The sequence below is a fragment of the Phyllostomus discolor genome, chromosome 5, assembly GCF_004126475.2.
Source record: "Phyllostomus discolor isolate MPI-MPIP mPhyDis1 chromosome 5, mPhyDis1.pri.v3, whole genome shotgun sequence".
Lineage (NCBI taxonomy): Eukaryota > Metazoa > Chordata > Mammalia > Chiroptera > Phyllostomidae > Phyllostomus > Phyllostomus discolor.
The window spans coordinates 154152037-154180007 of NC_040907.2; the positions used below are offsets into that span (position 1 = coordinate 154152037).

At 40.5% G+C, this 27971-nt stretch overlaps 1 protein-coding gene across 2 annotated transcripts in view; it reads right to left on the bottom strand.

Annotated features, from left to right (window-relative positions):
* ARMH3 (armadillo like helical domain containing 3) overlaps positions 1-27971 on the bottom strand; it is a 186528-nt gene that overhangs the window by 84302 nt on the left and 74255 nt on the right. For both annotated transcript variants that reach the window (XR_004903474.1, XM_028511632.1), the window contains exons 21-23: positions 17596-17678; positions 16561-16687; positions 3051-3126 (exon numbers count right to left, since the gene is read on the bottom strand). Coding sequence is in view for 1 of the 2 variants with exons in the window: in XM_028511632.1 (XP_028367433.1) it covers positions 3051-3126; positions 16561-16687; positions 17596-17678 (286 nt within the window). In the remaining variant the exon portion in view is untranslated. The remainder of the gene's footprint in view (positions 1-3050; positions 3127-16560; positions 16688-17595; positions 17679-27971) is intronic.

Here is a 27971-nt window from a genome sequence, read left to right on the forward strand (position 1 = left end):
TACTGCTAAGCCTTTATACACTCTATCCTTGATGATCAAGTTGGTGGCTACTATTTAAATATCTCACAGTATCCCTGGGAGACTCACAGGTCCCATCTTCTGACACAGTCTCCTGTTTTCTAAGTCATCCAAATTTCCTAGTGTCATGGGTATACAACATGAGCTCTTAGAAGAAAGCCAAGGAGCATAAAAGGCAGAGCTCATTACCGTTGGCTCAGAGGAATACAGACTTTGCAGGCATGCCGCTGTTTTGCCCTCAGCTGAGAAAAATACTAACGCTGTGAAAAGAAAATTTCCTGGACCACCAGCATCAAAGTCAAGCAAAGAAAAGCAAAACATCTTTTAAGGCTAAGGGTAATATCTTAACTTTTATAGAAGGGACAAATGAAGACATACTTAGGAAACATTCTAAGTAAGGCTCAAAATGCTAAAACTGAGAAAAGGTATGGCAATTCCTCAAAAAGAATTAAACACAGAATTACCATGTGATCCCACCAATTTTACTTCTGGGTATACGTCCAAAAGAAGTAAAGCAGGGACTGAACAGAGGTCTGCATACCCATGCACAAATAACTAAAATCACAATAATCAAAATGTGGAATCAACTCACTTGGGGTTTCATCAATGGATGAATGAATAAATAAAAAGTGGCATATACATGCAATGGAATATTATTCAGCCTAAAAAGGAAGGAAATTCTGACACATACTACAATAGGAATGAACCTGAAAGACATCAGGCTAAGTGAAATGACCAGTATTTTATAGCTTACTAGTGCTCTCACATACATTACATCCTATAATTCTCACAACCACTTTCCTAGGAAACAGCTGATATCGTCATGACCTCCACTTTATAGGTAGTGGAAAGAGGCCCAGAGAGGCTAAATAATTTCAAGGTCATATATTAAGAGACAAAAACAAAAAAATCCAGTTTCTCTAACTCAAATTCCCATCCTCCTTTCAATACATCATGCTGCGTTTTCTGTTCACCTCCATGGAACCCACTGATGCAACTCTACAGAAGAGGGCATTACAGTACAGAAGAGTGAGCCCTGGACTTGGGAGTTAGAGACCTGTGACTAATTCCCAGCTTTGCCACATGACCATTGTGGGACTCAGTTTCCTTATTCATAAAAAGTATATTTTTAAAAATTTATAATATAGTCTATTTATAGAGTTTGAGGATTGAAGAAGACAGTACATAAAAGAGCAGCACAAGGTTTAGAACTTAAGTGAAAATAAATGTCAGAAAGAAAACAAGTTAACTTTTACAGTCTTAGCATCACCCATATTCTCCCCTCATCTGGCCTTAATGTGGTAAGTGACATTCAAATACATCTTTCCAGGAACCTCTTGAGATAAATGACTGCATCTTTCACACGTCTGACACATACTCTGAGTCTAATTCATTAGCAACCGTGAAGATGATGTAATAATTCTGCAGCAAATTCATCAAAAAAGTCTGAGGAATGGAAATGGGGTGCAGGCCTACCAGAGACTAACAAAGAGAAGGAAGAGGTCATGGTTATGGGCATCTGAACTCAGCCCAGTCCTTTCTGGCCTGTTCAGAAAAAGGACAGGCCAAGATGTTAAATCAGCTGTTTGATGGTCCTTGAAAAGAACAAGGACAGCTGCCAGGCCAGAAGCCACTGAAAGGAAAAGCAACAAAGCAGGAGACAAAGCAAGCATAAAGGAATGTGATCACGGAAACAGGCCCCCAAAGAGAAGGAGCTGCCTGGAAAGCCCAAGTAAACATATGAATAAATAAATGCAACATAAATTACACCCCACATGCTCTTCATACTCCAACCGGAATCTGGAGCTTCTTTCAAATACCCACATTTGTCATACTGCCCTTGGGTCACAAAGGGATATTTGGAATAAGGCAGTTTGTAATTTCCAGTTCTTACAGAAAATCACATTTATCTTAAGGCCTCACTACAATATGTGGTTTGTTTGCTAGGTGCAGATATGCATTTATTTGTGAGATTTATAAAACTGTCACTGCCATAAAATGTCTCTGGGGTCAGGTAAGGCAGATCAACCTTCAGTGCAATCTTGTTAGCACGTTTCACTGCCGTGCCCCCTCACCCCAGCCCTCCCAACGCACAGTTCACGTTTTTCCTTTCATTCCCAGATGTGCCAAACACAATAGTAAATCACTACAGGGACAGAATATATTTTTTTAAAAAGGAGGAAGATATGGAAACTCACTGACTCCCAGCTCTGTCACACATCAGAATCTATACCAAGTTGTAAATGTACTTCTACTATTACTGGGAATGCTTGGCAAGGCTTACATCTGGAGCTAAATCAAGTTTCTCCATCTGTTGGGTTTGCCTCATCCACTCAAGGTTAATTTTTCAATTGTTTGCAAGAACAATTTAATAACTGTTGAGAAAATGGAAAATGATAGGCACAAAGGGAGCAAGGAATATAAGAAAAGTCAGCTTTAGGTTTCCTAATACTGAAAGCACATTCTCTGCATTTACAAACAGCTCACTCCTCTGAATGTGTGGCATTTCCTTAAGACCCTAAAGCAACTCCATGTATGACTCAGTTTTATCCTGTACCTACAGCACTCTGTAATTGCCTCGCTGTTTCATAAGGAACCTAAAACGACAGCCCCACAAGCTCCACTTGCCTCTGTTTACCACAAATAGAAATAGCCATGTGAAGCAAAACGTCAAAGTTCCAGATTCCCATGAGTCACTCTTTGAACTGAGAAGAGCAGAAAAAAATTTCAGAGAAAAGCTTTCAGATGGCCTCTACACAGAAAATACTTTGGCAGTGAAGATGCCTGAAAAGGCCTTGCAACCCTGTCTGAGTAGGGAAAGGCACAGAACAGCACTGTGAGCTATTTCAGTATGACAAAACGAAGGCCTCATGCACTCCTGTTTCTCCTGATCAAGTACGACAATTTCTTTCACTCCTACAGACATCAGGGCTTAAAATAGTAGTAGAGTTCAACACACTCCACTTAGAAAAGTACAATAAACCTCAGGATGAGCCAATGAACTCTGAAAGAGAGAAAATCTCATTCCTTACCTGATGTTAACCAATGCGTGGGTCACCTTGCTAGCAGCTTCCTTCCACTGGCCTGCATTGGTAGAAAGCCTCAGGACTGGACAAAAGGGAAGAACAAAGATCTGTCAAACCCCTGGTATAAACCGCAAATAAGAAGAATAAAGACACATCTCAGACTAGCACTATTAGAATAACCAAACTGAGCCTGTGCCAATCTTCTGTTTAAAATGTCTTCATCCTAGAGCAGCGATTTTCAACTCATGTGCTGCAAGACTTTAAAACATGCATTCCCTGACTGTTGAGTCAGGGGCACTGACCTCTTTTCCCTTAGATTGTCAAATAAAAAAACGACAGCAGCCAACACCACAATAGCCGTCCGGTATGAATGAATCAAACTTATACCTATATTTTTTGTCAGATCAACAAAAAATATTTTTTGGTGTGTCACACAATTTGAGTAATTAGTTTATGTGTGCTGTGAGATGAAAAAGGTTGAAAATCGCTGTCCTGGAGGAAAATATAAGGATTTATTTTCAACTATTTTTTTTAAAGATTTTATTTATTTATTTTTTAGGGAGGGAAGGAAGGGGGAGAGAGAGAGAGAGAGAGAGGGAGAGAGAGAGAGAGAAACATCAATGTGCGGTTGCTAGGGGTTATGGCCTGCAACCCAGGAATGTACCCTGGCTGGGAATCGAACCTGGGACACTTTGGTTCCCAGCCTGCGCTCAATCCACTGAGCTACGCCAGCCAGGGCTATTTTCAACTATTTTCACCGGGGATTTTTTTCACTTTCTATCAAACTCCTCCTCCTCTCTGCCTCAGGTTCCCCTCCTTCCACTCCCCATTAAAAGGTTTCCATACTCAGTTTTTGCAATCGTTTATAATCTATACTGGGGCAGTGATATGCAGGTAACCTGGCTTCCACATTTATCATTTCCCTAAAGGCCGGGGCATATTTAGCGGAATTGCATGGATGAGTTAACTGCCCCCTCCTGCTCCATATATATATCTTTCTCCTAAAGGTCAAACAGGACAAATAAGCTTGCCAGACAGAGGATGATTACGTCTTAATCAAGGAGAGACCTGCTTTAGCTCCCTGACTTACCTGTGTGACCTGCAATGTGAATCAACAGGAGTATTCTTCCCTTCTCTGACAAAATTCTCTTTTCCATACTTACCCACAGGAGGAGAGATGATAGAAAATGTAGAACATTATGTTTTAGCTATGAGCTTTTTAGGACATAGGTACATTTTAGAACGTATACCATTTTAAGATTTTATTTTTTTTTTTTTTAGAGAGAGGGAAAGGGAGGGCAAAAGAGAGAGAAAAACACCCATGTGCAAGAGAAATATCGATCATTTGTCTCTCATACGTGCCCCAATTGGCCTGCAAGCCAGGCATGTGCCCTGACCAGGAATCAATTTGGTGGCTTTTCACTTTGTAGGATGATACCCAACCAACTGAGCCATACCAGTCAGGGCATAGTGCCTACACCATTTTAGAAAAGAGACAAACCAGCAGTGCTCCTTGAAAACACATGGCAGGCATTCTAAGTATATGGTTTTAACACATGAACAGCTAATAAGAGCTAAATATAAAGTGAGTTTATTATGTGCCAAGACTGGACAAAGTTGTGTTATATGCAATATAGCATACAGATCAGAAAACTGACACTCAAGAGACAAGTAACTGATCAAGGTCATTCACACAGTTATTAGTACAGTTATTGGTAATGGAGTTGGAATTTGAAACTGGAGAGAATAACTCTAGAGCCTGTATTTACAGAGTGAATAGTTAAGAGTATGAACTCTGAAGCCAACTGTCAGGGTCCAAGCCCAGCCCCTGCCACTTAATAGAGAATAACAGCAACACTTATATGAAAGGATTACTGTGAAAATTAAATAAGTTAATATATATAAACACACAGATCAGTCAGTACCTGGCACATAGTAAATGCTTTATACATTTACCTACTATTAATTTAAACAGGTTGCCTCCCAAACAAATGAATGAAAGTACATGAGACTTTCCCTAAGGAAGGAAAATAGAGCCTAATTAACATTAAGAAATGTGTAACCAGAGGGTTCCTGCCAAGATGGAGGCGTAGGTAGAAACGCTTCACCTCCTCGCACAACCAAAAGAAGGATAACAACCAATTTAAAAACAATAAACAACCAGAAGTGCCAGAGAATCAGACTGCATGGAACTCCAACAACCAAGGAGTTAAAGAAACATCCAAACAGACCAGTAGGAGCGGGCAGAGATGGGCAGCAGGGCAGAGAGGACCAGTGGCAAGGCGGCAGACCACACTGGCCAGGCGGGGATGGCTGAATGGGAAACTAAAGACTCAAAACCTCTACCTATGAAATATTGTGGGGATTGCAATATTGGGAGAAACTCCCAGTCTCACAGGAGAGTTCACCGGAAAGTGGGGCTAGAGCTGAGCGAGCGACTGGCACTGTTCCCTCTCTGTCATCTCCCCCACAGGTAGTGCCACAATGCAGCAAAAATGAGGGATGCCCAGCCCTGGCAAATACCTAAGGCTCTGAACCCTCACAACTTAACAGGTGCACCAAGACAAAGAAATATGACCCAAATGAAAAGATAGATCGAAACTCCAGAAAAAGAGCTAAGTGACGAGGAGATAGATAACCAATCTGATGCAGAGTTCAAAAACACTGGTAATCAGTATGCTCACAGAATTGATTGAGCTTGGTCACAAAATGAAGGAAGAAATGAAGGCTACACAAAACAAAATAGAGGAAAATGTACAGGGAACCAACAGTGAAGGAAGGAGCCTGGGACTCAAGTCAACGAATTGGAACAAAAGGAAGAAACAAACATCCAACCAGAAAAGAATGAAGAAACAAGAATTCAAAAAAATGAAGAAACAAGAATTCAAAAAAATGAGGAGAGGCTTAGGAACCTCCGGGACAACTTTAAATGTTCCAACATCTAAATCATATGGGTGCCAGAGGAGAAGAGCAAGACTAAACAACTGAAAACTTATTTGAAAGAATGAAAGAGAACTTTCCCTATCTGGTGAAGGAAACAGACTTCCACGAAGTCCAGGAAGCCCAGAGAGTCCCAAAGAAATTGGACCCAAAGAGGAACACACCAAGGCAAATCATCAAGTTAACCAAGACTAAAGATAAAGAGAGAATCTTAAAAACATCATTAGAAAAGGAGAGAGTTACCTACAAAGGAGTTCCTACAAGACTATCAGCTGATTTCTCAAAAGAAACCTTACAGACAAGAAGGGGCTAGAAAGAAGTATTCAAACTCGTGAAAAGCAAGGACCTACATCCAAGATTACTCTATCCAGAAAAGCTATCATTTAAAATAGAGGGGCAGATAAAGTGCTTCTCAGATAAGATCAAGTTAAAGGAGTTCATTATCGCCCAGCCCTTATTCTATAAAATGTTAAAGGGACTTCTCTAAGAAAAAGAAGATAAAAACTATGAACACTAAAACAACAACAAACTCACAGCTATTAACAACTGAAACTAAAAAAAAAAAAAACAAACCAAATTATGCAAACAACTAAAACAGGAACAGAATAAAAAAATGGAGATACATGGAGGGTTATCAGTGGGGAAGTGGGAGGGAGAGAGAAGGGGAAAAGGTACAGAAAATAAGTAGCATAAATGGTAGGTAGAAAATAGACAGGGGGATGTTAAGAATGGTATAGGAAATGGAGAAGCCAAAGAACTTATATGTATGACACATGGACATGAACTAAAGAAGGGGAATGTGGATGGAAGAGGGTGTGCAGGGAGGAGGGGAATACAGGGGAGAAATGGGACAACTGTAATAGCATAATCAATAAAATATATTAAAAAAATAAGTATTTGAAGTCATGAAAAGACAAGGACTTACATCCAAGATTATTCACTCCAGCAAAACTATCATTTAGAATGGAAGGGCAGATAAAGTGCTTCCCAGACAAGGTCAAGTTATTGGAATTCATCATCACCAAGTCCTTATTCTATAAAATGTTAAAGGGACTTCTCTAAGAAAAAGAAGATCAAAACTATTAAGAGTAAAATGACAACAAACTCAACAACAATGACAACTGAATCTAAAAACGCAACAACAAAAACTAAGCAAACAACTAGAACAGGAACAAAATCACCAAAATGGAGATCACATGGAGGGTTACCAGTGTGGAGGGAGCAGGGAAGAAGGAGAGGAAAGGTACAGGGAATAAGAAGTATAATTGGTAGGCATAAAATAGATGCGGGCAGGTTAAGAATAGCATGGGAAAAGAGAAGCCAAAGAACGTAAATGTACAGCCCATGGACATGAACTAAGTACAGGGGCGGGGAATGCTGGATGATGGAGGAGTGCAGGGCAGAGGCGGGATAAAGGGGAGAAAGCAGTTAGGACAACTATAATAGCATAATCAATAAAATATACTTAAAAATAAAATCAAATCCTAGCTCCCCCCAAAAACGTATGTAACCAGTTTGCACAGGAACTTCATATCTGAGTATCATCACTACCTGCTCCTGACCATTGTTCTTCTGGCAAGAAGAGCAGCAGCAGCAGCAGCTGTATCAGAAGGAGGGCCTATGGCTGTAATATGGAAAGCAAACTCATGTGGTTGCTCTCCATCTATTCTAGCAATACCTCATTTTTTAATTTTTATTTTTAGAGAGGGGAATGGAGGGAGAAAGGGAGGGAGAGAAACATCCATGTGTGGTTGCCTCTTGCGCACCCCTTTCTGGGGACCTGGCCCACAACCCAGGCATGTGCCCTGACTGGGAAACAAACCACTGATCCTTTGGTTCCCAGGCTGGCACTCAATCCACTGAGCCACACCAGCCAGGGTGCAACACTTCATTTTTTAAAATTCATGCAACTTTATGAAAAATAATATAGAAGTCTTAATGAAACATTATCAGAGTGCTGCTTTTCTAATTTATAAGAGTTAGTGCAGGTAAACTTGGTATATGAGTAGTTTCAAGTTACAGCCCTGCCGCCTGAACTCAGGTTCCACCCAGTGTCGTGCAAAAGTAATGAACAAAATTGCCCCAGCAGATCAGACATAACTTTCCCAACTCCATTATGAAAACCATTCAGGTATGTTGTTTTTCACGAGATCCTCCACCAAATCGTAAGTTCTCTGATTCTACTAGTTCGCTGAGTGCCAACCTAAACATTTATGGAATTGAGCTAGTTTTCCATCACTTACCTGACAGAGGTATTTAACTCTGTCCATGCACTTTCTCTGCAACATCCTGTCAGTTCTGTTCCTTGGTGAACTGACACCCAGATGACTTCATCACTGCATTTCCTCTGGAAATGCCTTAGCTTTTACTTTTTTTTCTAAGTTAGCAAATTTAAACACAAAATTATTTCAAAATGCCCTAAAAGCCTCAAGCTAATATAATCAATTACAGAGTAAATTATGGTACACAAAAATAACATACTATGTAGCTATTAAAAAGAGCAAAAACTGAAAACAACCATAATTTCCTTGAAAAGAATGGTTAAGTAAACTATACCCACACTAAGCAAGATAGAGAGAGAGACTGAGACTCAAAAAACTTACCTCTAAAAGAGAAAAATGTTTTATGATGTATACAGGGTGGGGCAAAAGTAGGTTTACAGTTGTGAGTATGTGAAACACAGAGTTTATTCTCATATTTTTATTTCTTAATTTTTTTATCATTTTCCACATGAACAACTGGAAACCTACTTTTGCCCCACTTTGTAGTTTTAAAAAACACAAGTAGGATTTCCGGTAAGATGGAGGCATAGGTGGACGCACCGTACTTCCACGCACAACCAAGATTAGAACAACAACAATTTAGAGGCAGAATAACACCCAGAACTGACAGAGAGTTTATCTGAATGGAAGGCGGACAGCCAAGAAGTTGAAGTAGACCTGTTCATCCAGACCGGTAGGAGGGATGGAGAGGAGGAGAGGAGGTGCGGTCGCGGGGCGCGGGGCGCGGGGCGCGGTGCACGGAGATTGGGAAGAACTGGGCGCATAAGGCAACCGAGCGTGTAAGCCTTCCAGGACGCCCAAGATTGCAGCAGTGGACCCTGAGTACGCAAGTGGCAGCTGGCGGGCGCAGTGAGGTGGCATTGTGGACCAGGACAGAGCACGCAGCCCAGGATCCCAGGGGGGTACTGAGGCCCCAGGAGAGCGGAGCTACAGCCATTGTTCCCCCCCACCCCCACATACAATGTCACAATCTAGCGACTGGGGTGCCCAGCCCCGGGGAACACCTAAGGCTCTGCCCCTCACCGTAATAGGAGCGACCAGACCAGGCAGGGGGAGAAAAAAATGGAGAGAGAGAGAGAGACATGTCTCCAACAGAAGAACAGATCAATGCCCCAGGATTCATCCTTTTGAGTGACCAAGAAATAGCCAATCTATCAGATGCACAGTTCAAAACACTGGTGATCAGGAAGCTCACAGAATTGGTTGATTTTGGGCACAAATTACATGAAAAAAATGCAGGTTACCATAAAAGAGATGAAGGAAGATACACGGAGAACCAATAGTGATGGGAAGGAAACTGGGACTCAAAACAATAGAGTGGACCAGAAGGAAGAAAAAAACAACCAAGCAGGAAAGAATGAAGAAATAAGAATTCAAAAAAATGAGGAGAAGCTTAGGAACCTCCAGGACATCTTTAAACGTTCCAACATCCGAATTATAGGGGTACCAGAAGGGGAAGAGGAAAAGCAACAGATTGAGCATGTATTTAAACAAATAATAAAGGATAACTTCCCCAATCTGGCAAAGGGAACAGTCTTCCAAGAAATCCAAGAAGCTCAGAGAGCCCCAAAGAAGTTGGACCCAAGAAGAAACACACCAAGGCACATCATAATTACATTAGCCAAGGTAAAAACGAAGGAGAGAATCCTAGAAGCATCAAGAGATAAGGGGACAGTCACCTACAAAGGAGTTCCCATCAGACTGTCAGCTGATTTCTCCAAAGAGACCTTACAGGCAAGAAGGGGCTGGAAAGAAATATTCCAAGTCATGAAAGACAAGGACCTACATCCCAGATTGCTCTATCCAGCAAAGCTCTCATTTAGAAAGGAAGGGCAGATAAAGTGCTTCTCAGATAAGGTCAAGTTAAAGGAGTTCATCATCACCAACCCCATATTTTATGAAATGTTAAAGGGACTTATCTAAGAAAAGAAGATAAAGAAAAAACATGTATAGTAAAAGGACAGCAAACTCACAATTATTAACAACCACACCTAAAGCAAAACCAAAAGAAACTAAGCAAACAATTAGAACAGGAACAGAACCACAGAAATGGAGATCACATGGAGGGTTAGCAACAGGGGAGTGGGAGGAGGAGAGAGGGGGAAAAGGTACAGAGAATAAGTAGCATAGAATGAAGGTTGAAAATAGATAGGGGGAGGGTAAGAATAGTATGGGAAATGTAGAAGCTAAAGAACTTATAAGTATGACACATGGACATGACTAAAGGGGGGATATGGGTGGGAGAGGGTGTACAGGGTGGAGGGGAGTGAAGGGGGGAAATGGCATAACTGTAATAGCATAGTCAATAAAATATATTTAAAAAACACAAGTAGAAGGGAAACATGATTACAATGATGTAAAACTATGCATACATGCAGTCTTTAATAAAGAACCAGGACATACAGAGAACCAGAATAGTTGATAAAAGAAGAAAACATAACAAATGCTCTCAAGAACAGATAAACAGATGCCGGCGATGACAGAGATGTTAAAATTATCAGACTTTTTAAAGCAGCTATTATGACTATGCTTTATGAGAAAAGGTAAACACGCTTAAATGAACAGAAAGATAATACTTCTCAGAAGAAAAAACTGAAACTAGAAGAACCAATTAAAACATTTACATGTAAAATATGTAAAATTGAAAATTCACCAGATGGACTTAACAACAGAATGGACTGACACAGGAGACCTACAGACAGAACAACAGAAATTACTAAATATGAAGAATAAGCCCTGGCTGGTGTAGCTCAGTGGATTGAGCGTGGGCTGCGAACCAGGCATCACAGGTTTGATTCCCAGTCAGGGCACATACCTAGGTTGCAGGCCATGGCCCCCAGCAACCACACATTGATGTTTCTCTCTCTCTTTCTCTTTCCCTTCCCTCTCTAAAAATAAATAGATAAAATCTTAATATATATATATATATATATATATATATATATAAGAAAAACAAAAAAAAAAAAAAAGGAAAGAAAAACAGCGACCTGTGGGACAATACCAAAAAGTATAACGTTTTAGTCCAAGAAAAGAAGAAAGACACTGGGGCAGAAAAAAATCTGCAAAATAGAATGGCTGAAAACTTCCAAATATGGAGAGATTCAAGCTCAGCAAACACCAAACAGGATAGATTAAAAAAAAAAAATCATGCCTAGACATATCAAATCAAACTGCTGAAAGCCAAAGATAAGGAAAAGAAGCTAAAGAAAAACAACGTATTATAAACAAGAGAACAATGATCAATGATTTAAATGACCACAGAGTTATTTTCAGAAACCATGGAGTCCTGAAAAAGGGGAATAACATCTTTAAAGTACTTAAGAACTATCAGCTTGTCTGGCTGGTGTGGCTCAGTTGGTTGGAGCATCGTCCCATAGACCAAAATGATCACAGGTTCGATTACCAGTCAGGGCACATGCCCAGGCTGCAGGTAGGTTCAATCTCCAGTTGGGGCACATACAAGAAGAAAACCAATCTCTTTCTCTTTCTCTCTCTTTCTCTCTCTCTCTCTCTCTCTCTCTCTCTCTCTGTCTCTCTCTCTCTCTCTCTTTCGATCTGCAATAAAAAAAAATGCCCTTGGGTGAGAATACAAGAAAAAAAAGAACTATCAACTCAATAGTCTATATCCAGCAAAAATATCCTTCAGGAATGAAGAAAAACAAAGAGAACCTATCACCAGAAGGCCTCCTTTTAAAGAAATACTGAAGAAATTTCTTAAGACTAGGAGAAATGACACCAGAAATGGTTCATCAGGAATAAAAAAAGCAATGAGAATGGAAAATATCTAGGTAAATATAAAATATATATATATATATATATATATATATATATATATCCCTCTGAAGCTCTTTAGAATACAGATGACTGTCACAGTAAATATTATAGCATTATCTGGTGGGGCTTTCACTGCATGTAAGTATAATATGTATTACAACTATGATATCAAAGTAAGGGTGGGACTTGGTGAGTAAATGAACCTATACAATAGCAAAGCTTTTATATTTTATTTAAGTGGCACAACACTATCTCTAAGTAGACTTGGAAAGGTATATAAAATGTAATCCTAGAGCAAATGCCAAAAATATATGAAGAAATATAATGAAAGCCAATTGATAAATTAAAATAGAATATTAAAAATATTCAAATTATCCAAAAGGAAGCAGAAAAGGAGGTACAGAAGAACAAAAGAAAAGGGGAGAAAATAGAAAATAAGTGGCAGAACCGAAAAAAAGTACATCAGGTATTACATCAAACGTATATTGTTTAAATACCAAATAAGAGACAGAGATTGTCAAACTGGATAGCAAACAAGTCTCAACTATAATCTCTGTACAAAACGACCACTTAAATATAAAGATATAAATAATTTAATAGTAAAAGGATAGAAAAAGATAGACATGAAGACACTAATCAAAAGAAAATCATGGTGGCTGTATTGATATCAGACAAAACAGACTTCAGAACAAAGAATATTACTAAGGATAAAGAAGGACACCAACAGTGATAATCAGGTTAATTCCAGGTTAATTCACCTAACAACAGAGCTACAAAAGGTATGAACCAAAAAGTGAAAGAACTAAAAAAAGAAAAGACAAACCGACAATTAAGAGTTTCAATAGTCCTCTCTGTTCTTTTAGAACAAGTAGAAAAATCTGTGAAGACAGAGAACATTATCAAACAACTTGACCAGACTGAAAGTCACAGAACACATCACTCCAAGATCAGAATACACATGCACAGGGAACATTTACCAGGATGGACCACATTCTGGCCCATAAAACAAGGTTCAATAAATTTCAAAGAATGGAAATCACATAAAGAATATCCTTGAGCCAAAACAGAATTAAATGAGAAATTATTAGCAGAAAGATAACTATAAAAATCCCCAAATATTGGGAAATTACAAAACATAATTCTAAATAACCCAAAGATCACAGAAGAAATCACAAGGGAAATCAGAAAATAAGTTGAACCTTCTGCACAGCTAAAGAAAACATCAGCAAAATGAAAAGGGAACCAACCATATGGGAAAATATATTTGCCAATGACACCTCGGACAAGAGTTTGAGCTCCAAAATATACAAAGAACTCATATGACTCCACACCAGGAAGACAAATAGTCCAATTAAAAAATGGGCAAAGGCCCTGGCTGGCATAGTTCAGTGGAATGAGTGCTGGCCTGTGAACCAAGGGGTTGCTGGTTCGATTTCCAGTCAGGACACATGGCTGGGGTGTGGGCCAGGTCCCCAGTGGGGGATACTTGAGAGGCAAACACACACTGATGTTTCTCTCCTTTTTCTTCTCCTTCCTCCTTTCCCCTCTCTAAAAATAAATAAATAAAATCTTTTTTTTAAGATTTTTATTTATTTATTTTCAGAGAGGGAAGGGAGGGAGATAGAGAGAGAGAGAGAAACATCAATGTGCGGTTGCTGGGGGTTATGGCCTGCAACCCAGGCATGTACCCTGGCTGGGAATCGAACCTGGGATACTTTGGTTCCCAGCCCGCGCTCAATCCACTGAGCTATGCCAGCCAGATAAATAAATAAAATCTTTTAAAAAATGGACAAAGTACCTGAACAGACACTTGTCCAAGGAGGACATACAGAGGGCCCAGAGATATATGAAAGGATGCTCAGCATCACTAGCCATCAGAGAGATACAAATTAAAACTGCAATGAGATACCACTTCACGCTGGTCAGAATGGCCATCACAAACAAATCAACAAACAACAAGTGCTGGCAAGGATGTAGAGAAAAGAAAACCCTAGTGCTCTGTTGGTGGGAACACAGACTGGTACAGCCACTGTGGAAAACAGTATGGAATTTCCTCAAAAAACTAAAAATGGAAATGTCTTTTGACCCAGTGATTCCACTGCTGGGATTACACCCTAAGAATCCTGAAACACCAATCCAAGAGAACCTATGCACCCCAATGTTCATAACAGCACAATTTACAATAGCCAAGTGCTGAAAGCAGCCTAAGTGCCCATCAGTAAATGAGTGGATCAAAAAACTGGTACATTTACACAGTGGAGTACTACACAGCAGAAAGAAAGAATGAGCTCCTACCTTTCACAACAGCATAGACGGAGCTACTGAATATTATCCTAAGTGAAATAAGCCAGGTGGTGAAAGACAAATACCATATGATCTCACCTATAAGTGGAACCCAATCAACAAAACAAACAAGTGAGCAAAATACAACCAGAGACACGGAAGTAAAGAACAAACTGACAGTGACCAAAGGACAAGGACAATAGGGGGCGGGGGCGGGGGGGAGGATTTTATGTGGGAGAGGGAGGCTGGGCAGGTCAGGGGAGAGCAATGGGGAAAAATGGGAACTATAACTGAACAACAATAAAAAATTGAAAAAGAAAATATGTTGAACCTGAATAACAATGAAAACATAACAAATAAAAATTTGTGAGATGCCACAAAGTAGTGCTTAGAAGGAAATTTACAGCACTAAATATTTATACTAGAATAAAACTTCAATCTTAAGAAAACGGGAAAAAAGAGCAAATGAAACTCAAAGCAAGCAATATAGAAAGTAAAGAGCAGAAATCAGTGAAATGAAAACAGAACAACAACAGAAGAAAAAGAAAATCAATAAAACTGAAAGCTGGTTCTCTGATAAATACCAATAAGCTTGATATACATGTAGCCAGACTGACCAAGGAAAAGAGAAGATACAAATTACCAACATTAGGAAAGAAAGGGAATCAGTACAGATATTATAAGTGAATATCACAAACAACCATATGCCCATAACACCCACAACTTAATGAAATAAAACAAATTCCTTGAAAGACAAAAAGTTCTACAAGTCATTTCAAAGGAATAGATAATTTAAATAGCCCTACATCAATTAAAGAAATTGAATTCATAGTTAAAAATCATCCAAGAAAGTAAAGCTGGCTTCACTAACAAGTTCTACCAAACATTTAAGGGAGAAATAATATCACCTCTAAATAAATTCTTCCAGAAAATAGAAGATGAAAGAACACTCTTCAACTTATTTTATAAGGTAACATTATCTGATGCTAAAGCCAGAAAAGAAAATGACATTATAAGAAAAGAAAATTATAGCCCTGGTCAGTGTGGCTCAGTTGTTTGGAGCCCTGACCCTTAAACCAAAAGGCTGCGGGTTCAATTCCTGGTCAGGGCACACCTAGGTTGTAGGTTCGATCACCAACTGATGTTTCTCTCTCTCTCCCTCCCTTCCTCTCATTTGCAATTATTCATGAGGGATACTGTGCTTCATTTAGTGAAAATTTCACTTTCCTATTTGTCAGGTTAACACTTCAATTCCCTTGGCAGATTTGAGCATTCCCAGATATTCTCTTATCTTGTTGCTATAGCTATGAGGGCTTATCTCATTTAACTGTATACATAGCCCAGTTAAGCACGTATGACAGGTTTCTATAAAATATCTCCCCCATTCCAACTCTCTTTCTGCATTGAAAGACACCTTTACTCATCTATTAATGGGTGCTAAAGCCTGAAGCTATCACAGACATATACATATGGCAAAACTTAATAAAAAATTGTATGTACTACTTTAAATGAGTACAGTTCATTATATACCAATTATATCTCAATAAAGTTAGTAAGTTGGGGATTTTAATAGACAGCTTTACTAAGTGAATTTCTGTTTCTATGCAATCAACGGAAATCTTGCCTGACCTTTCAAACTCCAAGGTTTGACTAGACTCTTTACTCACACTTAAAGGGATACACGACCTCTTTTCAGAAATATGTCGTTGTACACACTATGGCCAAAGAGTAAATTTTCAGCGAGCCAATCACCAAAAGGTTTGCAAAAATTTTATCTTAATGCCTGCTTCCTCTTGTTATGCTAAAAATACACAGGTACATTAAAACTCCTTAAAATCCTGTACCTTCTCTAATCACACAATGTTCTTCCTTTGGGATCCAAGCTCTTCCATTTGCCGCTGTCAGCTCCCACCCACTCTTTCACTCCCATCTAACTGCATTCACTGAATCCACAAGCCTCCCTGCTCTCAATCTCTTTCTCTCACAAACATCAAGAAAGGGCTATAGGGCTGCAAACGAGCTTTCTACTGAGACAAATTCTGAGTTCCTGAAGGCAAAAAAAGCCACATACTCCTTCCCTCAGCAAAGAAGACTAAAATATTTTTATGCCAAGAAAAGGCACCAAGCAACTACAGAATCTTTTGTAGTATTTTCTTCTTATATGCCAAAAATCACAGCTGATGCAGAGAGGAGCAAAAAGGAAAGGGGGAGAGGAGTAAAAAGAAAAAACGGCTTACCCATGGAGTACAGGTTGTCAAAGCTCTGGTGCATGCGGATAATCTCATAGTAGAGTTCGTCATAGCTGCTGGGGGTGGGCAGGAAGGTGTCGCCGTATGTGATAAACATATTAAATAGGTTCACAATCTAAAAAATAAGCAAAAGGCATCATGCTATGAAGACTGGAAGGGTATTATTATTCGTATACTGTAGCCAGCTTTTACTGGCTTGCAAGAGCTGATTGATTGTTAAATTTTCAGGAATTTGTGAGCTAGTCGGTAAACAAAGTCATTCTTAAAAATAATTTATATAAACTTACAATTCAATAAATCATATTAAAATGAAGGTCTTGTCACTTCCTAATTACTTTCTATCTTTTAGTATTATCTGTGCTCTTAAGGTTAATTTATGCCGCTTCCATCTGGTGTGTTGGGAATATCGTACAACGGTGTGTTACTGCTCATCTTTCACCAACTCTGCATTCAGGATATCATGTTAATAGCTTGGAACTGACCATGGTGGGTATAGTTTTACCATGGAAATCAGAAAAAGATATAAATCAGGACTGTTTCCCCCAAAATGTTAAACATTTATGAACACCTGAGAAGATCATAAAATGGCACAGTGCCCTCCTACCACCCCAAACAACCAGTCAGATAAGCAGGCATCTGCAGTGTCCCTCAGAAACCAAACACAGACATGATGGAACCACTGATCTGGCTAGGATACCTCTAGGGACTCTGCTAGGTACCAACATAGGTACTATAGCAATGTAGTAATCTCTCAACTGGGACCAAGGCTCACTACTTATACATAGAGACATGACCTACACCTGCCACTGCCAGACAATATATTCTCATGAAAAGAGAAGAGTCCCAGGTTTGCTAAAGACACAGGTGAGGGTGGGCAACAATACGGAGATTCTGATCCAAAAGGAAAATAAAGGCTTAATTCCACTTATGGCTTAGTCCCCAGAACCCAGCTCCTATTTCAAAACAACCCATCTCTGCCTTAAAGTTTATCTTCAGAAAAAGAAATATTTTTTTGTTACTCACCATAAGGGCTAATGTAAAAATGTTGTGTTTGGCCAAAAGTACAGTCTCATTTGACATAAGGAACTTCAGCAAATTTATCAAGGCTTAAAAAAAAAAAAAGACATCAATAAGCTATTCAAGCATAATCAATAAAGTTAAATGAAAGCAATAAAAATCAACTAGCTTTACAGAAATCTAAATAGGGCTAGAATGAGTGAGTCACACCTACTAGGCACTTTTTAAAAGCAGGTAAGATGGGTATATTTGAAGAAAACACTGACCTTCCCATGCACATGTCTGCTTATCTGCTCATAGGTAGTTTTTTTTTTTTTAAGATTTTATTTATTTATTTTTTAGAGAGGGAAGTGAAGGAGAGAGAGAGAGAGAAACATCAATGTGCAGTTGCTGGGGGTCATGGCCTGCAACCCAGGCATGTGGCCTGACTGGGAATCGAACTTGCGACACTTTGGTTTGCAGCCCACACTCAATCCACTGAGCTACGCCAGCCAGGGCTTCATAGGTAGTTTTTAAAAATCTTCTTTTTGCCACTTAAATAGCAGTTAAGCTCAGCAATTTGACCATAAAATACATCTTTTTTTTAAAAGATTTTATTTTTATTCTTATTTTTAGAAAGGGAAGGGAGGGAGACAGAGAGAGAGAGAGAGAGAGAGAGAGAAACATCAATGTGTGGTTGCTGGGGGTCATGGCCTGCAACCCAGGCATGTACCCTGACTGGGAATCGAACCTGCGACACGTTGGTTCGCAGCCCGCGCTCAATCCACTGAGCTATGCCAGCCAGGGCTATAAAATACATCTTAAGTGTTCTAAATTTACTCCTGCATGGTGATTTCCCCATCAAATTTGCACAATTTATAGGTCAAAATGAGGGTCTCCCTGTCTCCCTAGGCTGCTAGCATCTCATGTCACCAAGTTTCAACTATGTACCTATTTCAAACATCATTACTAAGAGGGACATTTTTTAATTCTAACTGGTCACCAGATGTGCCAGCTATATTGTAGAACTCACACCTGGGTTTCCGCTTGGGATGGGAAGAGAGCTCATGAAGAAAAAAAAGCCCTTAACTGTGCCGTGTATTCAAAAAGAAAGTGCAGCTCTGCTCTGTCATTTCTCAACCATGACAACATGTACCAAAAAGGTCCTTTTCTGCCTGATAATCCCTAATGAGGACAGAGATTGCCAAAGCCCAAGCAATCTCAATAAAGAGACTGCCAAGTGCCTAGGTTAGCAGAGCAGCTTTAAAGACATTTTGCAAGTAAATATTAAGCATAAAAGAAATTATTAATTTCCTTGTACTCTTTCACCAAGGACTAGGAAATGAATTCTGCTTCTGTGCCCATTATGACTACTGGTTCTGTCTTAGCACCCCTATTTGATGGGAATCTATAAAGAAGGTGTTCATCATTTATAGGACCCATGGACATGAACTAAAGGGGGGGATGTGGGTGGGAGGAGGTGTGCAAGGCGGAGGGATATGAAGGGGGAAAATGGGACAACTATAATAGCATAATCAATAAAATATATTTTAAAAAAAAGAAGGTGTTCAGCTCTGGCCAGTGTGACTCAGTTGGATGGAGCATCGTCTCGTAGAATGAAGGGTCATGGGTTCGATTCCTGGTCAGGGCACATATCCAGGTTGTGGGTTTGATTGCTGGTCGGGGCACATATAGCTGGTCAATGTTTCTCTCTCATATCGATGTTTCTCTGTTTCTGTCTTTCTCTCTCTCTCCCCCCACTCCTGACTCTCTTTTTAAAAGCAATTTAAAAAACGTCCTCAGGTGAGGATTTTTTAAAAAAATTTTTAAAGGGGTTCAGCAGCTGAAAGCAATTGGTGGTCCCCCTGTCTTCTCTCCCTCAACTCTCCTCACTTCCATAGACACAAAAAAAGGCTTGACCTCTCCTTTTCTAAGGCCGTATCTGCTCCTTTGCCAGCAAAGAAGTCAATTCCCCCATGCAGTTTGAGCTTTGTGTGAAGTTTACTACTCTTAGAGAAGAGACATGGGCTTTGATATGAAACAGCAGGGAATAATGAGTAGGAGTAAGATTCTCTGAACACTTGCTGCCTGCCACACAACACCCCTCACCCTCATCCTCTAAAAGCACAGTTACAGTAAAGCAGCAGCAGGCAAGGAAAAGTACAAGAGCCTGTCTACATTCTGTTTCTAAAGCCTGAACCTTCCCTTCAAATAGCAGCAGAGCCTTGCTAGGGATGAAAGGAGGCAGACATCCTCATTTATGAACTCTTCACCCCTGCCCCATCTCAAATTCTTGGAGGTTTCATAATGGAAAAGCAAATGAAAGGCAGCAGGCCCTTTTGATACGGTCTGTTAACAAGTGATCTGCTGGACTGGACCAAAAAGAAAGCTCATGGGAGGCCTTTCTGGATCATACAACCTGCTTAGCCCCTACCAGGCACTGAGAGAATGAAGGGGACTAGCTTCATATAAAAAGGACTAGCAGAGCCAACACCTCTCTTGTTAATGAAGATCACTTTACTGAGTTATTTAAGGGCTGTCCGCGCCACCCACTACCCAGGAGTGTAGACAAGCCCTGTTGATGGATAGATCACCTCACAAACACTGTCTGTAAACTCACAGGAGAAAAGAGGAAAGGACAGGTAGCACACGTAGCACTCTGCAAAACAACGGGTAGAAAGACAAAGCAGCTTTTACACAAATATAGCACACACAGCCCAAAGATGCAACCTCAGCAGTGGTTATGTGGTAATTAAGGGACACCAAACCTGGAGAAAAGGCAGTGGAAACAATGATTTATTGCCCCTCTGCAGGACTACAGTTAGTCTTGATCTCTGGGACTCACAGTCAGGGATGACAAAGTGATATATATTAGGGGAGGAAGACAGCAATTCTGGCACAATCCGAGAGGCGACCTGTGTCCCAACTGCAAGAGACATCAGCAGAGCCAAACAGTAGTGAGAAGGAGAGTCTGGCACGGCACTACTGAAAGACAGTGCCGGGAATACCTGCATTCTGCCGTTGATAATTTAGGTCAGACCTCCCCTCTCCCCTCCGAAAGAAAGCCAAGGTTTTATCAACTGAAAGTAGCCATTCTCTACCAGGGGTGTCCAACCTTTTGGCATCCCTGGGCCACAGTGGAAGAAGAAGAGCTGTCTTAGGCCATTCTGATTTTGTGACATTGCGACACGTTATCACCAAAATATCTCATAATTGTTAAGTAAATTTACAATTTTGTGTTGGGCCGCATTCATAGCCGTCCTGGGCCGCATGTGGTGTACAGGCCACAGGGTGGACACCCCTGCAAGGGAGTTTACTAGGCAGCTAAAATGAACAAAGCAACCTTAAAATGGGCTCCCACAAGCCTCTGACATCAGGGACCACACTCCTCTCCAACAGAAAATGCCCCAAATATCCCATGAAATAGTGCATTTTTTCCCCTTCATCATTCCCCTGACTCTGCAGTCATTCTATCAACTGTTCAGTGTTCAATGCATCACTACACACATTGTCTTCTATCCTCTGACCTGATGGGATGAGGCTGGTAACAGATATTTTAGAGCCAGAAAGGACCTTAGAGGCCATTTAATCCAATGTCCTTATTTTTGATCAGAAAACACCCCCAGCACCCTTCCAACACCCCAACTAGCTAGGGACTAAATTGGGACTAAAAACTGACCTCCTGTTTAGTGTTTTTTCCTACCATTCCATTAAGGTAAGATTAAACAAATAAAGGTGCCAGATGCAATTAAATGTTAAAAGCAAGGAAACTTGCCTGTAAATGGTATGCTGAGACTTGCTGATTCTACTGCTACCAACACTTCTCTGGACTCTGGTTCATAACTTTCTCCACCTACCAGCTGCTCCAGGCTATTTTTGTGTAATATTTGGTTCCTTTTTTCTCTTAGTCCTCAGCTAGTGAGAGTACAGGTGTTTACTGACTCATTCCTACCTCTCTCTACTGCTCACTCTCAAAACCTAAAGACTCCCAGTAGCTTTTCTCAGCATAAACCATCTCAACAGGCCCTCTATAGGTACTCTCATCTCTCTCCTTTAAATCTCACCTCTCACACACCTCTCTCCATTTGTTTCTGCTTTCTCTCCTAGTATCTTAAACAAAACAAAACAAAACAAAACAGGGGTTAAAACATTCAGCCCCCAAGATGGAGGTGTAGGTAGATACACTTCACTTCCTCACACAACCAAAAGAAGCATAACAACCAATTTAAAAACAAAAAACAACCAGGAATGCCAGAAAATCAAACTGTATGGAAGCCCGACAACCAAGGAGTTAAAGAAGAAACATTCATCCAGACCAGTAGGAGGGGTGGAGAGGGACAGCCAGGCAGAAAGGACGTGGGGCAAGGCAGCAGCTGGTGGTTCCACATTCGAGTGCCGACAAACTGAGAGGAACAACGGGGGGGAGAGACAGACCGTGCAATCCAGAGTTCCAGTGCAGGGAAAGAAAGCCTCAAAACATCTGGCTGTAAGAACCTGTGGGGGTTGAGGCAGTGGGAGAAACTTCCAGTCTCACAGGAGAGTCCTTTGGAATGGTCTGCAGAGTCCTAGAATGTACACTAGCCCACTCACCAGGGAATCAGCACCAGAAGGGCCCAATTTGCTTCTTGGTAGCAGGGGAAGTGACTGAAAGTGCAGCAAGAGCTGAGCAAGCACCATTGTTCCCTCGTGGACCCCTCCCCAACATACAGCACCAAAATGCAGTGACAGGTTTGCCCCGCCCTGGTGAATACTGAAGGCTCTGCCCCTTACAATGTAACAGGTGCACCAAGACAAAGAAACATGGCCCAAATGAAAGGACAGATCAAAACTCCAGAAAAAGAACTAAGTGACAAGGAGATAGACAACCAATCTGATGCAGAGTTCAAAACACTGGTAATCAGTATGCTCACAGAACTTGATTGAATACAGCCACAAAATAAAGGAAGAAGTTAGAACTATATAAAGTAGAATAAAGAAAAACCAACAGTGAAGGGAAGGAGACTGGGACTCAAATCAATGATTTTGACCAGAAGGAAGAATAAACATTCAACCAGAACAGAATTAAGAAACAAGAATTCAAACAAATGAGGAGAAGCTTAGGAACCTCCAGGACAACTTTAAACTTCCCAACATCTGAATTATAGGGGAGCCAGAAAGAGAAAAGGAAGAGCAAGAAAACAAAAACTTATTTGAACAATAATGAAGGAAAACTTTCCCAATCTGGCAAAAGAAATAGACATACAAGTCCAGGAAGCTCAGAGAATCCCAAACAAGTTGAACCCAAAGAGGAACACACCACGACACATCATAATTAAATGACCCAAGATAAGGAGACAATCTTAAAAGCAGCAAGAGGAAAGGAGACAGTTACTTACAAAGGAGTTCCCATAAGGCTATCAGTTGATTTCTCAAAAGAAATCTTACAAGCAAGAAGGGGCTATAAAGAAGTATTCGAAGTCATGAAAAGCAAGGACCTACATCCAAGATTGCTCTACCCAGCAAAGCTATCATTTAGAATGGAAGGGCAGATAAAGTGCTTCCCAGACACTGTAAAGTTAAAGGAGTTCATCATCACCAAGCCCTTATATGAAATGTTAAAAGGACTTAATCTAAGAAAAAGAAGATCAAAACTATGAACAGTAAAATGACAACAAACTCATAACTATCAACAACTAAATCTAAAACAAAAAGTAAAACAAAGCAAACTAAAACAGGAACAGAATCACAGAAATGGGGATCACATGGAGGGTTCTTGAGGGGGGGAGGGAGAGGGAGAATGCGGGAGAAGGTTCAGGGAGTAAGAAACATAATTGGTAGGTACAAAATAGACAGAGGGAAGTTAAGAACAGTATAGGAAATGGTGAAACCAAAGAACTTAACGTACAACCTAAGGACATGAACTAAGGTGGGAGCTAATGCTAGAGGGAAGGGGGGTACAGGGCAGAGGGGGATAAAAGGGAGAAAAAAATGGAACAACTGTAACAGCATAAGCAATAAAACATATTTTGAAAAATGTAAAAAAAAAAAAAAAAACCTTTCAGCTCCGTCTGCCTCCCAGGCAGAGGAGAAGCACTGGAGATCAAGTTCAATCACTGATGGTAAATGATTTAACCAATTATACCTATGTAATAAGGCCTCCATTAAAACAAAACAGGGTTCAGAGAGCTTCTGGGTTGGTGAACACATCCACATACAAGGAGGGTAATGCACCCCAACTCCTTGGAAACTGAAGCTCCTGAGATCTCAACACTTCAAGACCTCACCTTACGTACCTCTTCATCTGGCTGTTCCTCTGTATCCTTTATAATATTACTTACAATAAACTGGTAAACATAAAAAGAAAATAGCATATAACTGTCAACTAAAACTTCTTATTTCCCTCGCTCAGTGTTACTGCCTTCAAAATTATATCCTGCACATGGGATGTGATTGATCTGGACTTTACGGAGAGCCAAGATACCCCTTTCTTTATGCAAAATCTGAACTGAAACAAAGAAGTGGGAATAAACAATTAATAGCCAGGCTTACTGACAGTTACTATGTTATAGAGCTCTGCATAGGGTTTAACTACAGGCCAGAAAAGAGAAAAGCCTCATGTCAGGGGCAGGTTCAAGGGTAGTAGAGAACTGGCACTAAGGATCTCAGTGCCAACACACAAGTAGAACAGAGCTGGCTGGCTCCTGGTTCACCACTCTCCACACAAACACATTTTTAGAAAACTGCCCTTGATCTACTTGTCTCCTTTGTGCCATCTGGGCACATTACCAACCAAACTGTTCCAAAGACAGTCACAGAAGTAGCAGTACATAGAGGAAAGAGTTAAGATAACTATAATAGATAAGGAATTGGTTGTATAAACATAGTACTGTTAATTAGTCATATGCTTCTAAGAGTTTGGTATTAAGTACAATACATGTAGTCATTATAAAGAGAATGGAGCAAGATGTACTTTTTTTCTTTCTAATTTAAGCCTTTGATTTACTGTTTCAAATTTTTACATGATAATTTTAAAAAGGAAGCAGGGGAGAAGAGGCTAACACAAACTCCTCCTCACCAAAGACTTGACCCGTAGTCTAAGTTATTTCCAAAGAATAGCCTATGCTACGGAAACTCAGTACTGCGTAAACAGGTTTGTCCATTAGGTGAACTATGACTGCTCATCCCCACAAACCACAATGGCACAGCCTATTACAGAGAGTATCTTTCTGGATGAGGACTAGCTTGGTGAGCAAGACTTTCTAGGCCTTAGTAGACAATTCTTATTGGCCTTCATCCTCCACAGCCCTAGGACCAAGCTGCCCCAAAACACTAAGGCCAGACAGACATATCAAATAGAGGAATGCATCATATCTCCCTGCTGAGTGACAAAAACTGCAAGTTAATACTTGTGCCAGAAACTCACTAAGTATTGCAAGCCCTCCTCTTTACTACTGCCCTCTACCCCATACCTTGAGACACTTAACTATAGAAATCACCTCCCCCAAATTGCATTCATCTCTTTTCTAAGGGAGAAACACAATGATCACAAATAGCAAGTGAGGTAACATTTTTTAGGTGCCTGCTAGGTGCTAGGCATCATGTAAAGCACTTAAAGTACATTATTCTCACTGAATCATCTTAACTATCCAATGAAGTAGGTATTAATGGTCTCAATTTACAGGTGACCAAATTGAAATTCAGGAAGGTTTTGTAAGTTACTCAAAGCCACATAGCCAGTTGGAGCTAAACTAACACTTTCAGGTTGGGAAGATGGAAAAATTTTGGAAATGGAAGGTGGAGATGGTTGCACATCAATGGGGGTTACTTAGTGCTACTGAACTGTACACATAAAAATTTTATGTTAAAAAAAGAGAGATCAATGTTTTCCTTTCCACAAACACTACCATGATCTCCGCAAATGCTCCATCCGAACTTTCTATAACTTCAGTGTCACTGATTATCAGCTGACATTTACATCATGGTAAAGAGTTCTAAGTATGGGGCCAAACATATAAAGGTGTCTCCTCTTCCATGGAACAAGGAAAGGAGCCGAGTATACTCATTTAACAGACGACGGTGAACTCTTGGGCAGGGATGCAAATTCAAAATGAACCCTGAGCAGCCTTCAAGACAACCCTATGGCAGTCTTCAGAGTAATCATCCAAGTTCACAAAGCCCCCAGTACAGTGACGCATTAACAATATTCTAAAAAACCACTGGGGACCTGGGTTTGACTCCTAATCTTTGCTATCTCTATTACATGAGGCTCCAGATACCTGGCTCCAAATTCTCCTAACCTGAATGAAAAATAAAGAAGTTATGTCAGTGCAATATTTGAGGTACTACATTACACATTCAATACGTTTAACTTATAGGGCAGAAGGTGCTCCACACACAGTTTCTTCATTGGAAGGTCTTTTCCACCAGGCACTTTGAAAACTTAGTTGCTGGGCTCTTTTTTCAAGAACTACAAATTGACAGCAATTGCTGCCTCTTTTTGACTCTGTACTAGAGGCAACTTAGCTTTGGACCAAGCTCCTTTCCTTAGGGAGCCCTGTGCATAAAGTATGGTAGTAGTGTACAACACTACTGCCTTGAGTGTAGGCGGACACAGGTGAAATAAAGGACAGTGTACAGGTTCTGGGAAGCTGAGCCAGGAACAGATACCTTGATGGTCCCTGGAGTCCCAAGGGAATTCCCAGAGACAAGAGACAACCAATCTATTTTTCAAATGAGAAGAACTCAGTAACGTCATCTGAGAATCCTGCCACCTTACACAGGATCCTCACCCCACAAGGAGCCTTGTTCGCTGAAGTGCTCCTAGTATTTACATACCCCCACATAATAAAGACTTTCCCAGATTTTTTTCGATCTTGTTTTGAATTCAAGGGGAGAGAAAGAAGGCTACAGCAAATTGTGTTGCCATGTAGGAGAGTAGAATGAATAATGAATATGGGAACTTACCCAGGACTAAAACCTGTCCCCCACATTGAGGTAAACCAGGTGCACGGAGGAACAAGCCAACCATGGAAATTCACAATTAAGTGGTACCTCAGATGCCTGCCTCAGAGAAGCAGTGGGGAGGTTTAATTACAAACCCAAGTGAATGACATTTAAATAAGATTAAAAACAGGAAGGAGACAGAGAACCTCCAGCAGAGCACAAATAAATGTCTCAGAAGAATCAGGCCAGAGAGAGATGCCTGTTTGAACAGCTTTTACACGCTATGAAGAGAAAGAGCTACAAAGCAAAGACAAGACTCTGCCAGGCCCTATTTTGTGGCCTGGCAGGGAGCTAGGATGAGATGCCACAGATCCCAAATCAAAACCCACTCATTAGGGAAAATGGATAAATAATTTCATAGTGATTGAGAGGAGAGAAATATTAACATCTCACTTGCTTAGGAGAAAAGTAGAGGAACTCAAAGGACAGACTAGAAATAGCACTAGTGTAACAAGCCAATGCCTCTTAAAACCCCAGAGGCATATAAACTCTAGCCAATTCTAGCATCTCTGGATAAAATCGCCAACTACTCAGGGACATTGCCAGCAATCAGTAGGTTCACTGTCAATCAGCAAAGTGGCACAGGAAGGACTAAGATGCCAGCACCTATCAGTAGAATAATTTAAAAATACATTAGGTGGCTTCTCAGAATATAGGCAGCTGTCTGGCTGCAAATCCAAACACCTCACTAAAACAGGCCAATGAATCAAACAAGAGAATGAAATGGCTTTGTTTGACAGCTATGAACCTTTCCAGGTGAAGACTGCACAAAAGAATCCATCCAGCGGGAGGATTCTGGGAAGATAGAAAAGTAGGAAGCATTAGGATTCTCCCCACCTAGACCATAATTGCTCTGGCAGAATCTGTCTGATTCACTGTTCTGGAACTCTGGACTCCGATGAAGATTTGCAGCTTCCAAAAGACTTGGATAGTATATTCTGGTTAATTTCAATTGATTTCAGTTCTTGGCACAGTACAGCTACCCATCCCCTACCCTCAGCCATGTGGCAAAACCTGTGTACTTGTTTCTGGAGCAGCTTGCACACAGCTTGTGGAAGCTAGGGTGGGCAAAAAACGACCCTGTCCTCCTAATATTGAAGATATGTGTTCTGGTGCTAACTGCTGCTTCTCATCTGAGGAGTGCAAAGAGGTGGGCAGCCACTGTTGTTGCACCTCCTCCATTGTTGCGAGCACCTCCCCCTCCAGATAAGTGACTTAAGGAGACTTAAAGGGCAAGTACTCCTTTCCCCCCACCCTCGACCTTCATTTTTCACTTTCCCCCTTTAGAAAACCAGACATTAAAGACTAGGACATTCAAAAACAACTGCACATACAAGGAAAGTCAGAAAGTGACAGTGCATGCCCAAGAAAAGGCTCAGAAGAGACCCAAGAAGACATTAAGTTTACAGCTCCAGCTGATC